This window comes from Schistocerca nitens, chromosome 8 (genome assembly GCF_023898315.1).
Source record: "Schistocerca nitens isolate TAMUIC-IGC-003100 chromosome 8, iqSchNite1.1, whole genome shotgun sequence".
NCBI lineage: Eukaryota > Metazoa > Arthropoda > Insecta > Orthoptera > Acrididae > Schistocerca > Schistocerca nitens.
In genome coordinates, this window is record NC_064621.1 from 217,807,835 (window position 1) to 217,823,849 (window position 16,015).

General features: G+C 38.9%; 1 protein-coding gene across 1 annotated transcript in view; it reads left to right on the forward strand.

The window, feature by feature from the left end:
* Positions 1-3,438: 3,438 nt before the first annotated feature.
* The window catches only part of LOC126198729 (WD repeat domain phosphoinositide-interacting protein 4-like), a 35,317-nt gene continuing 22,740 nt past the window's right edge, over positions 3,439-16,015 (forward strand). Inside the window, exons 1-5 of the mRNA XM_049935250.1 lie at positions 3,439-3,694; positions 3,856-3,930; positions 4,012-4,204; positions 4,811-4,991; positions 11,571-11,779. Of these exons, the coding sequence (XP_049791207.1) occupies positions 3,628-3,694; positions 3,856-3,930; positions 4,012-4,204; positions 4,811-4,991; positions 11,571-11,779 (725 nt within the window). The 5' untranslated portion in view covers positions 3,439-3,627. The remainder of the gene's footprint in view (positions 3,695-3,855; positions 3,931-4,011; positions 4,205-4,810; positions 4,992-11,570; positions 11,780-16,015) is intronic.

The following is a 16,015-nucleotide window of genomic DNA, read 5'->3' on the forward strand; positions in this document are numbered from 1 at the left end:
AAGTTTTTCTCATTCTGGCAGTTCTTCTCACGAAATTTCAGTCATTAACTTTCTCTTCTGAATGCGAAAATATTTTACTGACGCCGACCTAAATAGGGAGAAAGAGCATCGTAATAAAATAAGGAAAATCAGGATTTGCACTGGAAGATATAGGTGTTCTTTTTTTATGTGTACTGGTCAAGATTAGAATAATATAGAATAATTATGAAAGTGGTTCTATGAATCCTTTGTCAGGTAGTTAAGAGTGATTTGCAGAATATCCATGTAGATGTACATGTAGATATCCCATGCACAAAGCACTTTCTTTGTCAGTAACTGCACCATTGTATGCACTCCCAGATGAGACAAATTATGAAACATGTCAAAGGCTAAACTCTGAATGTGTTTGGCGACAAAGACTTAGAGCATATTACAAGATTTTTAACACCACAAAGACCTAGTTTGCAACCAGATTTCTGCTCCCATTAATGTGATGCACATCCATCGTAAACTGTGACATGAACTCTGCATGTCTGCAGTGTCTAGGAGACCCTTTGGAGGTTCCTTTTGCAAAGAGTGCTGTTAGAGGACCGCCATTATTGTGGATGGAGAGATGTTTCGCTTCAAGTGAGTGTCTAAAGTGCCAGACAGTCGTATACAACTCTCTGTTGACTGTTCTCCAATTCTTCTGAGCATCAGTTTCAAGCAGAGAAAAAAATGCTAATGGCTCTCAAATGCCATAGCTTTTTTGTACCATATGAACAGAGAATCTTAGATGACCTCATCACTCCTTCCTGAATTTGCTTATCTGTGTCATTCTTTGCCACCACTAAATTTTCTAGTATGAGCTCTTGGGGTTTGGCTACCATCGGTGGACCTGGTGAGGTGTGGGTGAAGTGCATAGTGTTGTGTCAGACCTTGCTCTTTGCCTGTCATTGATGTAATGCCAGGTAACTCGTCCAAAGTATAACTCAAATTTCCTCCGTACTCTACAGTTGTTATCTCTGCAACTGTCTACAGCGTTCCACTGTTGATGTCCACAGCCAATATGATATGGTGAGAGAAATCTGCCCCCAAAGAGGAGTCACGAACGTTCACTACAAAAAAATCCATCAAATTGTTTGTCTAATTCCACAGATGTTAAGTCCCATAGTGCTCAGAGCCATTTTGTTGTGTCTAATTTCATGGTCCTCTTGCCATATGCCATGATGACGCAGAGGAGCCACCATTTTGCTTGGTTTGAAATGCCTCATTGTTAGGCGCACAAAACTCTGTTCGTTAATAGGTGTCCACCAAAGAGGACTGTTGACATTCTGGATGAATCTGTAAAACCAATTCTTTGAGGATTCTTGCCATGCACACTAGAACTACTGGTCATATCACGGAAATAAAATTATAATTTCTCGAAGTTGAGATTCTTGCAGGCAGATGTGAAGGTAATGCAATGATGTTGTGTATTTATTAACTCAGTGCTAGACACAGGCTCAAATTTATGATGTTGTAACCTGTGTTTTGCTGTGTGGAAAAAAAGGCTATTGTCCCATTATTCTGTACACTAGCGCTGAGAACCACTAGCATACTTGCCATGACAGTCACGGCAGGAAAGTGGGGGAGACACGACTTGAAAATGCAGCATTATGGCCTATAGTGCTCAGTACATGCTGTCGAAAGGGTTTGAGTGTTTGCAAGGGGCCTTGCCCTTGTGTGCCCCATCTCCAAAACGTTGGTGAAACCAGCACCAGTAATCCTTACCCTTATTTGTCCTGTTTTATACTGGTTTCTCATGTGTTAATGCCCTCTTTTTGTTTTCTTGCCCTCCAAATGTTGCCCGATCTGTAGTGCAGCGACTTCTGCACCAAGAGCCTCAACGCTCTCTGCCAGCTATTATGGGGAATTCGTCAGTGCTTACAAAAGAATGCGTGGTCCAGGCCCAGTTTGTGTAACTGCCCCTGAAATGTCTTGAGTTGGGCCTGCTAGCCATATCAGTTCTAGCTACAGTGCTGATTTTTAAACAAGCTGCAACAGCTTCTGACGACACTGTTAGAGGCAATTCTGGTTGGTTGGATAGGTTGGAAGTAAAGGGATCAAACTACAGGGTGATCAGCCCCTTTTTCCTCGTGTAAACAGCTCTCAGCTTGTCTGTAGCTGGTACCATTCCCTTAAGACTTTTTAACCAAAGCATTCTGAGTGGCCTCTCAGGCAACAGAGCTGAACCTGCCAGTGAACGAAGTTGTAGCAAGAGTTGTTTGAGTGACTTGCTTCCCAAGTACTCGTCCACTAATAACCTCTGTAAGCAATACTCCAGCGTAGGGGCGAACTGTTTGATTAGGCAGTTTTTGAATGTCACGTAACTATATGTGTGTAAATTCTCCTCCGCCTGTACAATCTGTGAGTCATTTAAATTTGCTATGACGCAGTGAAATTGAGCCGTATAATAGTGAACACCATGTTGGCAGAAAATTCTTACAGCTCGCATGAACCAGGGTTCTGGTCTAGATGTCAAGAACGCTAGCAATTCAACTTGATGTACAGTCCTACCTCGTTCAGGAAACGCATGACTCGGCGATTGCTGGACGGTGAAAGTTCCTGCTACAGCGAGCTGTAGTGTTTGCTGTACCTCGTTCGCGTCCTCCTCCTTAACTTTGCCGTTTCCAAGTTGATCCGTCACTTTCCCGTGTTTCTAATGAGTGTCATCGCTGTAGAGTTTAGAGAGTGTTGTGATGATCCAGAATGAAGGGACACACAGCTTATTAATAAACACTTTTAATACGCTCAAAATTTACCCAATACAATGTTGCTAGGTCACAAGTGAACACTTCAAACAAAATGCTAAGAGCTAACGAAAGACAAAATATACCTCGTTGTAACAATCAGCTGTTTGTTATTTTCTGGTCGAGCTTCGGGTCACTCCGAAATTAATGTATCCATTGGATTGGCCATTTAGACATACATTCTGCTAAAATGTGTGTTTGAAGTCTTTGTTTATAAGAAGTTAGTATCACAGCAGGAGACAGTTACCTTTTTAATAGGATAATCAAAAAGACGGTACCACGCAGAATATTTATCTCGGGCGAATTAATATCCAAAATGCAGCCTGATCGCTCACACTGCCTTGTGCTTGGAAAACAAAGTGCAGCTACGTTGCTCCGTAAGATTTTAGCCTCTCGTTACCTACCGATAAAAATGTGTAACAGTATTAAGGACATAGGTTTTGCAAAAGATCCTATACCTCAAGTGCATTTCTAATCAGTATCACAATACTCCCTTATGTTTTAGTTCGCTCTGGGGCGTTTATTACATGTCACCATGGCAACGTAGTAGTAGTCAAAACAGCAATCACTTCCCGTTTATATTATTCGTCGGGTTGAACAAATGCTTTATTTTGTCGATATACACGACTTGTTTATTTCTTTCAGGGAACATTTAAATAAAAATATCTTAGCTCTGAAATTTCATTGATACAGTTATTAACTGTGTATAAGCGCAAAGTTTTTCCATGACAGCAATCAGCTGTTTACTGCGTGGTGTTCCTGCCATTGTTCTGCACATGATAACAGTAATTTGTTGTCCTTTAGCAAAACGTTTCTGCCATAACACTGCGATAATGCACGAACGTGGAAAAGATTAGAAATTTGTTTCTAAACACAAATGAAGGCTCCTGAAGTAATGGCAGCTGGAAGAGGGGTCATAAGTTTGCGATTCAATCAGGATCAAGGTTTGTTTATAATGTGACAAGGACTTGCATTACCGTGCATTTTTTTGCCTTGTGCAGAAATGATTTCTTATCTTCAAATTAATTTTGTAGTAACAGAAACACAACACGCGTGGATTGCGCGAGATTGGTTAAAATTAGAATGACACATGTTTGTTTTTCAGGATGTTTCACCTGTTGTATGGAAACAGGATTGCGTATTTACAATGTAGAGCCCTTAGTAGAAAAAGCTCACCTAGGTATGTATACACGTTTTTATAATAACCACAGAAGCGCATTGTTTTTTATAAATTTTAGTAACAGTTTAAATTGAATTGTAGATCTGGATCTTGTCGGGAGTGTTTGTTCCTGCGAAATGCTTCATCGGACAAACCTTTTAGCTATTGTCGCCGGGGGTCCACGACCTAAGTTTGCCGAGAACACCGTTCTCGTTTATGACGACGCTTCCAAGAAGTTCATAATGGAACTTACGTTTCCTGCTAGGGTGCTTGCTGTTCGTTTGCGGAGAGACAGGTGAGAATTTCCTCATATTCACTATTTTTTAAACTTTATGAGATTGAGAAAAACACCATAACTCTGTAGATAATACTGTATTTTCCGTGTGAAAAGGTTTTGTGGAAATGCTGTCTTTTGTACACATACACTGAGAAAAAAGGATGTAATTTAGTGCAACACTCTTCATTAGCTGGAAGATGTGGAAAGTAATTGTTGATATTTTTACCTTTCATTTCATTTTTTGTTTGCGGGCAGATGAGGTAATCTAAATTACTTCTTAAAAGATATCATTCTTGCACTTCTGTGGCACATAGGCTTATGGTCTTCGTATAAAGAGAGACAACCTACATCTTTTTGCATTTTAATTTCTCAGGAATGTTCAAACGGATGTGTATGTTTTCAGTTTTTCTGGAAATTACTGGTCTCTTCTTATTGCACGTACATTATCACTTTTTTCCTTGCTCCAGTTTAGCCCCAGTTAATTTGTAAATATCTCCTAAGAGTTTGTATTGTTATTCAGGAAATGAAAGGAGAAAATATTGTTCTGATACCACAGGACAGTAAGTGACATTAGTAACCTTATTTATCTTTGTTACCATGACTGCATAAAATGTGTTGTTACAGGATGGCGGTTGCCACCTGTAATCAAATACATGTATTCACCTTCCCGCAACCTGCTCGACGCCTACTCACTCTAGAGACCAGGGACAATGAACGTGGTATATGTGAGATGAGTCCGATGGCTACTAGTGAACGACAACTGCTTGCCTTCCCAGGTCACAAGCTAGGCAGTGTCCAACTGGTGGTTAGTAGAAATAAAATATGTTATAGGTCTCCTCTGCAAAATTGTTGTTGTCATGTGTAGAATGTTGGCTGACATTAGTAGCTATATCATGTTTATTTTTTGTTAGCTTTAGTTTGTTTGGAATGTACCGTGCACAGGCTTCCGCAGACATAGGTAGTTGACATAAAACGTGTCTGAGTTTCATACCATATCATAATGTAAAAAACTATATTGGAGAAACAAGTGTTTTGGTCACTGTAACTGTGGCCGAAACATTGGTTTCTTCGGTGTAATTTATTACATTATGAAGAGGTATGCTACAGAGAAAACTTGTTGGGAATGGTTTATGTTGTGCAAAGAATGGTTTGCTTTTCAGTTATCCCCAGATTTTAGTCTGGCACTTTCAGATGTCCCTTTGCTGCAGCACATTACAGAGTATAAAAAAAGTTAAAAAGATTTCTTAATAAAATATTGTAAAGGCAAAAGGAGTCATGAAATCCATAATAATGAAGACAAGATGACAATTACATACTAATTAAAAAACATTATATTGTGTCTGCTCATAAAATAAGACTAAGACACAAGGTGCAAGATCTGCATCACAGTGGATGCTCACTTCAGAGCCGTTTCTCAATAAAATAAAGGTATACATAATTGAAATAAAACATTAGATATACAAGACCTAAGAAATAAATAGAAGGCAACAGTATGCAATAAAGCACACAGCACCATAAATCAAGCAAAAAATATGTAAAGTACAAATCCAGCTTACGAGTTGGCATATACAGTATTTTGTATACAAAATTGTTGCATGAGTAACTTGTTAACCAAAGCATCATGTACAGCAATACTAGATGGTCTAGCAGAATATGGCCACACATGCTGTTGTGTGTTTCATTTTGTATTGATGTCTTCTATTTATTTCCTAGATCTAGTGTACGTAATGTTTTATGGTGATGGCATATGCTGTTAGCTTACTGAGATGCAGGAGTGTCCACTGTGATGCAGACACCATGTCTTAATCTCATTTTATGAGTAGACACAATACATGTGTTTATAATTGGCATGTATTTGTCATCTTGTCTGTATCATTAGGGATTTTCTACTCCCTTCTTGTACCTCACTTTAGTGCAATTTTCTATTTTTATTCCAGATCTGAAGATGGCTAGGTAATCAACTGAAATTTGCCATCACTCAACATTAAGTGCTTGCATTCTTAAGATTTTACTAATAATTTTTTTTTAACTTTTTATAAAATATTAGATCACTTATGTCCTTCCTGACTATGTCAGGAATTAACGGCATTACAGAATATTAAGCTGGGAATGGCCCTGTAGTGTGCAATTTATTTCTCTATAAATTGTCACCAGTCTGTATTGCATTGTCACGAAACTGTAATACAGATGACCAGTTAGTATCTGAGACCACTAACCGTGATGATAACCCCTGTCTGAGATTACTATCGCTTCCTATATATGAACATGGAGATTACTTTTATCACATTGAGAATCAACTGAAAATCTGAAAAATAGCTATAAAATCACAAACTTGAATGAGAAGTCCCTTCATTCCTCTTACTTAAAAGCAATTTGTGTGCTAATAATTTTTTATATGGAGAACAAGGCCTAAGTTCCCATTTTGGCCTGTTATATTTCAGATCTAATATCTGCCATGCTGTATTAAGTGTCCTTAAATGCAGCAGTAATTTGCCAAGTGGTTTCATTATATATTTGGGAACTATTTCACCAAAAGAATAAAAAAAAACATTGCATGACGGAGGACAGAAACATACTCTTATAATTGATACATTTTTATTGGATTGCTGTTAAATATATTGCCACACAGGCTGATCTGTTTAGAAGGATTTATGTTGTAACTTGAGAGAGGGGAGAGGGGGTGGACAAAGGGGGCAGGAGTACATAAATACAGTGCTAGAGAAAGCTGACTCAAGTGAAGGCAGGGGTCTTTCAATGTTACACTGTGTGTTTCAGGGGAAGGCAGGTGTACAAAGGTGTGGACGACTTGGCAGGGTTGGGGGGGAGGGGGGGTGGCAGGATATATGGAGAGGGAGAAAACTGCTGAGAAATTAAAGCGATTCAGGGTTCGCAGACCTAGAAACCCAAACCAGACTGAGCAAGGGAACAGTGACAAATGAGAGTGCCTTTTTGTTGGGGGGGGGGGGGGAGGGGGGCAGTAGAAGGCAGGTGAAGACAAGCAGAGGTAAGTGGATGATGGGTACTGTAGCTTATAGAAATTGAGACATGGAAGATTTTGCTGGATTGCAGGCAACCAGATCAGCTTGTTGTACTACTAGGTGGTGAAACATGCTTAAGGCCACAGTTTGGCAATGTTTGTTCATAAGGGTGGATGGCTGATTGGGAGTCAAGCCTCGAAAAAGGCCAGCTGTAGTGTTGCTACAAAAAGTGCCTGTGTTCATGGATGGCTTTTCTTTATGATGGAATAGGACATATCAGTGACAGGACTGTATTACAATATGCTGAATGGCTGCACAGGGCAATTTGTGGCTGTGGGAGCCAGATTGAACTAGGATATTTTGTAGGTTGTGTGGACGGTGATACAGCACTTTGGGAGAAGTGGAAAAGATTTTGGGGCATGATGGAAGGCAGTTGAAGCTCTGGCGCATGATTGGTTAGTCTACTCCAAAGGATAAGACCGTCAGTGTAATGGAAGACAGCTTTCTCAGCACCGCAGTTTTTCCGACAACAGGTGGAAAGAATGTATGGGAGAGTCTTTTGGTGTGGAAAGGATGGGAGGGATCAAAATGGAATATTTGTTGATGGTGATCTTAATATGCACTGATGTTTTTATGGGGGCATCAGAGAGGTGGAAGTAGACTAACAAGGAGATGGATTATTGAACTAAAGATCACACACGGAAATGGATATAGGTAAAGAAACTGAGGTTGTGAAAGAATAAAAATGGTACCAACAAACAGGATGATTTCAGGTGCTGGGGGAGGGATTTCGGAAAGTATGGTTTATTTGCTCTTTCTCACTGCATAGCAACTAGTTGCCACTAATTTTCACTTTCACATGCCAATTATTTAAAGGATGAGACTGTATTTCCCATGTTCCGTGACTTTTGTTGTGGTCATGTTTTGGTCAAATGTTTACCTACATAAATATCTGATAAACAGTCTAATTGTTGAAAGTTCACACAGTATCATCAAGCTGAAATTTTCTGTTGTTGCAAGTGGCAGAAAGGTGGTGTTATTGTAGTGGTCAATGAAATCGGTAGCCTATGGTGTTGAGACAGTTGCTGTAAAAGTGTGCCAAGTTTTTCTGTAAAGTTATGAAATTAGGATGATTTTTACAAAATTGTCTACCATGAGGGATGATTTCGGAAAATATAAGAATGTGTAAAAGCAAGAAAGGTGCTAAAGTATGGTGTAATTATGATTCCGAACTTGGGCTAGATAAAGCTTTTCATGATACTCGGTGTCACAAAGTACCATGTAGAAAAGTGTGTGATTTGAAATACTTTCAAAAAAATTGGGAGGACAGCCAGTACTAAATGAGTAAGAAGAAGAAGGAATGTTGAAGCAAGGTATCTTGAAGGCTGCACACTGGAGATTTCCATTCAGTAGATTGGGTATTAGATATTTGGTGAAAGGCAGAACAGAGAAGAAATTTTCTATTTACCAGATGACGAATGGTTACATTTATTCCTCAAGAAGCAGATGATCTCTCTGTTTGCCTAAGTGAAAATATTAACAGCTTATGTGGAAGTGAACAAAGTGACAGTTAAAATAACGTTCATTATCTCAATCCTTATCACTTATTCATAATGCTGGATACCCTTAAAATGTATTATAAATTACAAAAATCAAATAGAAAGAATGTAGAATTAAAAAAAAAGTCAATTTATGTCCAAATTCCTCCCACATACTTTGGATGGAGATTAAAAACACTTGTGCCTGAAATCATCCAAATACACTGGGTAATTTCTGTCGTTTTGTTTGCCTTTCTCAGGAAAATATAGGTACATACAGAATTTCTGATTCTAGGATATTTTGTTCATCATGCATATTCCACACCACTTCTGTAACAAACAATGCAATCTAACATAACCTATGCACGTTACTGTGAAAATTACCTCAGATCCATCTGAAATCACCCTATTTGATGGGACATACCTATCCTGGGTTCTGATCTTGAGGATACTACCTGGGAATCTGAAGCAAATGGGGAGTTTAAGAACATATGTTAACAAAGAGGATTCTTCTATGGAGTCCATAAATATACTGGCTTATGAAGGAAGATTAAGGTTTAATACCCTGTCAGTGATATGAGGGTCATAGCATACTGAGCAGAAACACTGATTCGGAAAGGACGGGGAAAGAAATTGATCTTGTCTTTTCAAAGAAACTTCCTTGGTACTTGAATTTAAGAAAATGATGGACAGCATAAATTTGGATGACTGGCCAGGGATTTGAATCACTGTCTCCCCAAATTTATGTCCAGTGTCTTCCCACTCTGAAACCTTGCTCATTAAATTGGGATATGAGGTTGCCTTACAAGTGCCCATGGCCATGCTGTGGGTTTGTGTTTTATATTGTCACAGCAAAGAGGAAGGATATAATGTCACATTTGTAAAAGATGAAGCAATTTGGGGAAAAGCAATAGCTTAGCAGATGTTCATGTATGAGCATGTTGCATCAACAGCTGGCACAAATTGGAGCCAAGTTGTGTTGGGGTAGTAACAGTGGAGGGGCAATTTAGTGGTTAGTATGTTTAATGTAGAAAGACATGCTGTGACAGTGGGCTGGAGGATTCCATCGGTTACGGCAGAAATCCATTCAGTGGAAACTACAGTAGACCATTTGGGATGGTTAAATGTGTGTTTTCCTGAAACTTTCCAACAGATTGCCGTAGTCTGCTGGCCTCAGGATCAAACGTGGATCCTTGCCTATAGTCTGCAATGCTCTTATTATCCAGATACAATTCATGACTTCCCCCTTCACTGTTTCAGCTCTGTCAGAAACTCGCTCCTTCATTTATTCTGAATGTAGAACACTTATATGTTAAGGGTGGGGGAAATGAAGGATTCAGCAGAAAAGTTCCAAAGTTAGTCTGGGGATTTGAGCAGAAATTGGAGGTCATGCTTTACTCCTGCAGTCAGATCATTGGGGCATGACTTGTAGCTGGTGCCAGGCATTTGGCAGAGGGGATATATTTTGAGACTATATATCACTGTGTTTCATTTTATGTGAAAGAGTGTCTAGAAGGAACCTATCAATGTGGTTAGTAGAAAAGAATGGTCTACTGTGATGTAGTAGTGTTGTATTTGGAGTGTGTGGTGCCGAAACTTTGGAGAGAGAGAGAGAGAGGTTTCTACCAAGTAAGTTGACAACTGTGTTTTGGGTTTATTTGCAATCTTAAGTTCTGTAGGATGTTTCTGGCGACATTCCAAGTAAAACACATTGTTGAGACTCACTCTTTTGGCTATGACAGAGAAGGATCTTTGCCACATATTTCAGTGGCCTTGATAGGTGATATTAACCCGAGGCAGCAGTTACAAGACATTATGTTGGAAATACTATTAACATGGTGTTCAGAATACAACAGTTATTGGAGAGGAAGGAGTTCAGTCTGTAAGATGGGGTATAGAAATCTGAAGCTGTTTTATGGAAACTACCTTGTAGAGGAAGCATAGGTGGCTTAGAAACATCTATATCTCAGTATTTATTTCTGTGGATTTTAGTTGATGAAGAATAGGGCTTAGTGGAGTCAAGAAGCTTGAAGATATTTGCAGCTACCCATTCAGTATACTTCGTATATTGCTGCATGTGCTTTACAGAAGTAAATTGATATTTTACCACTAATAAGAACAACAACATTATTAATGTGATATCTATAATACCCCTCAATTAGGAGAGCAATTGGACAAGACAGAAACAAAAAGAGAAATATGTAGTGTCAGTTATCCCAAATTTCACAGATTAATGATTTGTTTCAAATGCGAACATTTTTGGTTCACTTTTACCTTGACTGTCAAAGGAAACATCAAGTTTACCATTACTAGACACTACTTCTTTTCACAATGTGTTCCAGAAGTGTGGTAGTGTATGTGATGTTCCACAACAGGGAGAGGAGTGTGTAACCACTGGAGACAGTGCCACAGGTTACTTCAAAGTCGTAACACAACATATAAATTCCACAGTAATCCACACAAATCCACATGATGATGGAGATTACCTCTGAAACCTGTTGTGGAAATAAATACATTGTAACTCATAACATTAAACGTGTTGTTTCATTCATTAATGATTTATCCTAATCCATTTCTACTAGAGTCAATCAGTCCATTATAATGCATTTCTATAAGTTTTTAATTTGACTTACTTTGTGTATAGTAATGAAATGGAATTCCCATTGTTGCAGCAACAATAATTCATCTGCTCTTTTATACAAATTAGTAAATTTGATATGGATTTCCTATCATATTTTTACCATCAGTTAAGTGTCTTCTTAATACAGTAAAGTGGTTTTGGGTGACAATTTGTTGTCAAAGCCAGTATAATGATGAAGATGCATCTAGTAGTACATGTTTGTTTGTTGCTTTGGACATTCCTTTTAGGATCTGGCAAGTACTGAAGCAGGGAGCTCAAGTGCACCTGTTACAGTCAATGCACACCGTGGTGCATTAGCGTGCTTGGCACTTAATCAACAAGGTACATTAATTGCCACTGCATCAGAGAAGGGCACGCTCATTCGTGTGTGGGACACTGTGCGTCGAACTCTCGCAGTGGAACTGCGGCGTGGTTCTGATCCGGCAACCCTGTATTGGTAAGCAATATTTTGTGCTACCTAAGTTTTTCTGTATGTATTGTCTAAGTAGTATAAAGTTTAATGATATCATTGAATACATAGGTTGGCATTTTCCATCTCCTGTACCAGATGTATTCAAAAAAATGTTGAAGCTTCTTGTTTCCTTCATAAATCGAAGGGGGGAGACTTTCTCGAGTGGAGATGTGGTGGGAGACATTCGTGCACAGTAGTGAATTTATTTCTGTTGATGGAAAGCATCAGCAACAGACATTCAGCCTATGAATGAGAACGTATAGTGAGCACTCATCTGATTCCAGTAACTTGTAAAATGATGGAAAAAATTGAACAGCTGTAAAATGATGGAAAAAATTAAGCAGGATACCGCATCAAATTTTGCCCAATGTTTGGTGATGCCTAAGTAGAAAACATTTGCAAGGTTTCGTGGATGATGCTTTGAGCAGCCCACTGGTAAAGAAGTGGTACAACCACATCAATGGTGACTGCACATTTGTAGACAGTAAACTGTCTTCAGGCATGCACTCAACAAGCATAAATGATACGTGATTGAGTAAGTGCAGACTTTGATCATGGTAGAAAATCGTATAACAGTAAGAGAACTTGCAAATCAGATGAGAATAAGCATCAGATCAGTATACTAAGTTTTGACCGAAAAATTATGCACGAGATGAGGATATGTGAAATTCATACTGAGACTGCTGGTAAGAGAGCAGAAGCAATGCAATTTGTAAATTGCACAGAACATGCTGGACAATGCAAGCAATAACCCCCAACTTTCTGAACTCGCATGTTCATAGGCAATTAGACATATGTTTACGGGTACAACCCAGAAACCAAGTTTCAATCTTCATGTGGAAACATTTGAAATCCCCACAACAAAGAAAAGCACGGCATGCCCACAGCAGTGTAGAGGTTATGTTGACCATTTTATTCGTTTCTCGTGGGTGATGCATCACAAGCACACGCCACAAGGTCAAACTGCCCGGAAGCAATACTGCCAGTAGCTACTTCATTGACTTCATGGTGCTGTGCACTGCAAACAACCGTATCTGTGGGCAGCAAGAACTTAGCAGCTCCATCATGATAATGTATCCCCCCTCCCATTCTGCATTTCTGATTCAGACTTCCCTCATCAGACACAACATTCTTTTGGTTTGTCAGGCTCACTATGCATTGATATGATTCCATATGACTTTTGACTATTTTCCTAAACTGAAAATGCCCCAGTAATGAATATGATTTGAGTCAAGAGAAGAATGCAACAGTGTGGGTGATCACCATTTCAGAAGGTGTGTTCTGGAAGCGATTCAACAAAGGCGGGAGCACTGGAAGAATTTAGTGCATTAGTAAGGAGACTACTTTGTAGGGGATTAGTGTTGTGTAGCATGCAAATCAGTAAAGGTGTTTCTGCCAACTGAAGAGCAACACTTTCTTGACATGCCTCATATTGTTTCTGTTTTTACTCTCTGGTGTGTGATAACTTTTCCCAGTTCATATTTGATATAATTGACATTTGTGGTGGTGGTGGTGCTTGCACTTTCTTTTAGTAACAAATTACTTAAGTTTTCAACAAGACTCAGGGAAGCACAAATTATCGATATTTAGTCCTGTAATTATGTTATTGTTTATCTACAGGTACAATATTGTGGTAGTCATTAATACAATTACATTATTTCAATAGGGTATGCATTACTATTCAGACTTGAATGCCACATTTTAGGGGAAGAGACCCATATATTTATTTCTATAAACGCCATAAAGAAATGCTCGTTATGTTCTTTGAATTCCTTATGACACATTAGCCAGTGATGCTGACAATTGGTAAGCACCTTATGGAATTAGCCCAGAGCTAATTGTGGCAAGTGGTAAGCCCCTGATGAATAGTGTTCAGCAATGTGTAACTTCGGGTTTGATGAATCTGTAGTTTTCACTCTGGGGGTGATCAGTGGTGCCAGTTCTGTAGGCGTGTGATGGTGGCACATTGTGTTTTTCAGGGAATCAAAAGGATGCTCTGAACTTGCATAACCTTCCTCCACAAAACCAAACCTAAAGATGAGCTGTGGACCTGTGGAGAGGATGGCTATTTGTTGTCAAAGCCAGTATAATGATGAAGATGCATCTAGTAGTACATGGTTGTTTGTTGCTTTGGACATTCCTTTTAGGATCTGGCAAGTACCGAAGCAGGGAGCTCAAGTGGTGTGATGGTGGATAGTCGATTGTATTTTATGTGGCTCCTCTGACACACTTCTGGCAATGAGTTACTAAGAATCTTTTGCTATGAGAATATAAAGTGAAAATGGCATTTTTGGCACCCCACATTGGTGCTGTTATAGGAGGTGATGAATGGCATACATTTAAGTGAACATTTCCCTGTCTTAATACCCTAGCAGAGAGACAAGAGCCCTACCAATGGTCCTTGAAATGGATGCTCTAAAAATCTAACTAGATATAATTCAGCCAGCTGATTATGGTGTAATTCCAAGACAGTATCTAGGTATGAATGGATCACATGATGGGGGTGGTACACAAGTCTCTGATGTACTCCTGTCAACATCTGCTGATCATTTCAGGACATAACCTGTTCCATGGTTGAATAGCGCATATCAAACTGCACTGAGTTGCAAGCAGGTGGTAGTGGAAAGATTGAGAAGCAATGTATATGCTGAAAATCCAGCAACATTTCTTACAGCTAGAGCAATTTTTGAGGAGTGCAAGAAGAGGTTATGTCCCAAGTTTTCGTGCTAAATGAATTGTTCCCCTTCACCAACTATTATAAGGGAATCTGTAAGAAAATTTTTGAGAGAAGATGAATATGTCCATTCACAACTACAGTAAAAATTGCAATCTACTTGTCACTCAAGAGGTAATAGTCCACAAAATGGTGGATTATTTCTATGAAAATAATCTTCAGACAACTAAAGTCCTCATTATGATTGCATCCTGTAACCTGAGAGACAAAAAGGCTGAATTTTATTCAGGCAGGACAGTTGCCTCAAGACTTATTTCTACAGCATTTAGAGCTTGTTTTCCCCTAAAACAAATGTGTGAATGAACAGAACCAAGGACAATGAATGGATAACTCCTGGGATTTTAAGTATTATGTGATAAGAAGAGAGAGCCCTACCTAACTCAGTGGATACTCTGTATTCAGGAGCTGAAACTTCACTTCACCAGTCTGTTATCAAAGAAAGCAAAACACAAGGAATGCATAAATAAAACATCACATTTTGGAATATTTTGAAACAAGAAACAAACTAAAATAGTATTCCAAATATTGAGTTCCCAGAAATAATGACATATTGAAATCAGTGGACACCAGATTCAAAGATTGTTTCATCACTGTTGCAGCAAAAATATACTAACAAAAAAGCAGGCAAATACAAATACAAATGCCTTAGATTTACTTTGATGCACCACCAAGAGACAATATTTTCTAAAATACAGCCCTTAAGGAAACTGAAAAATTCATTGGGTCACTAAATAGTAGTGTTTCTATCAGAGTTTTAAAATCTTGTGCTGGGTGGATAAGAGTATGCTTAAGCTATCTTTCTAATCAATTAATGAATGTGGGGATTTTTCTGAGAACTGTAAATATGTGGCGATAACACCTATTTATAAAACTGGAGATAAGCGTACCACTTCTAATTGCAGACACATTTCATCCTTCCATTCTTTTCAAAAGTGTTTGCGAAAGTATCTTATGATAGAATAATGACTCATTTTTCTAACCAGAATTTGTCAATTGCCTCTCGTTGTTGCCTTCTGTAAAGGATTCTCCACAAAGGAAACCATACAAGATCTTACAAATGTACCCTTGACAGCTCTAAAGAAGAAAGAATATTCTGTTGACATATTTATGTGAATAGTTGGGGAAGTAAATAACAACAGGGTGTAGCATTAAAACCAAAAACCTGCCTGGGCTGTATCCTTTTTCAGCCTCTCTGATCGGATAACTCTTATACTCTTGCACAGGGGATGTGCAAATGGGGAGACCCTAATGGTTGTTCCATTATTTACATTGTTAATTCGAGTGTGTCCTCAGAATCTGTCTGCCCAGTGAGTTTAATGTTTTTCATACTGAGCTTTATTCGATTCTGAATACTGCGTATCAGATGAGACGTGATCAGGGGTCAGAATTTGTCATCTGTTCTGATTCCCTCAGCACTTTATAGACCATCCAGTATCTATACCCTGCAGATAAAACAGCCTAGAATATCCAGGATGCCCTTTTCCAAT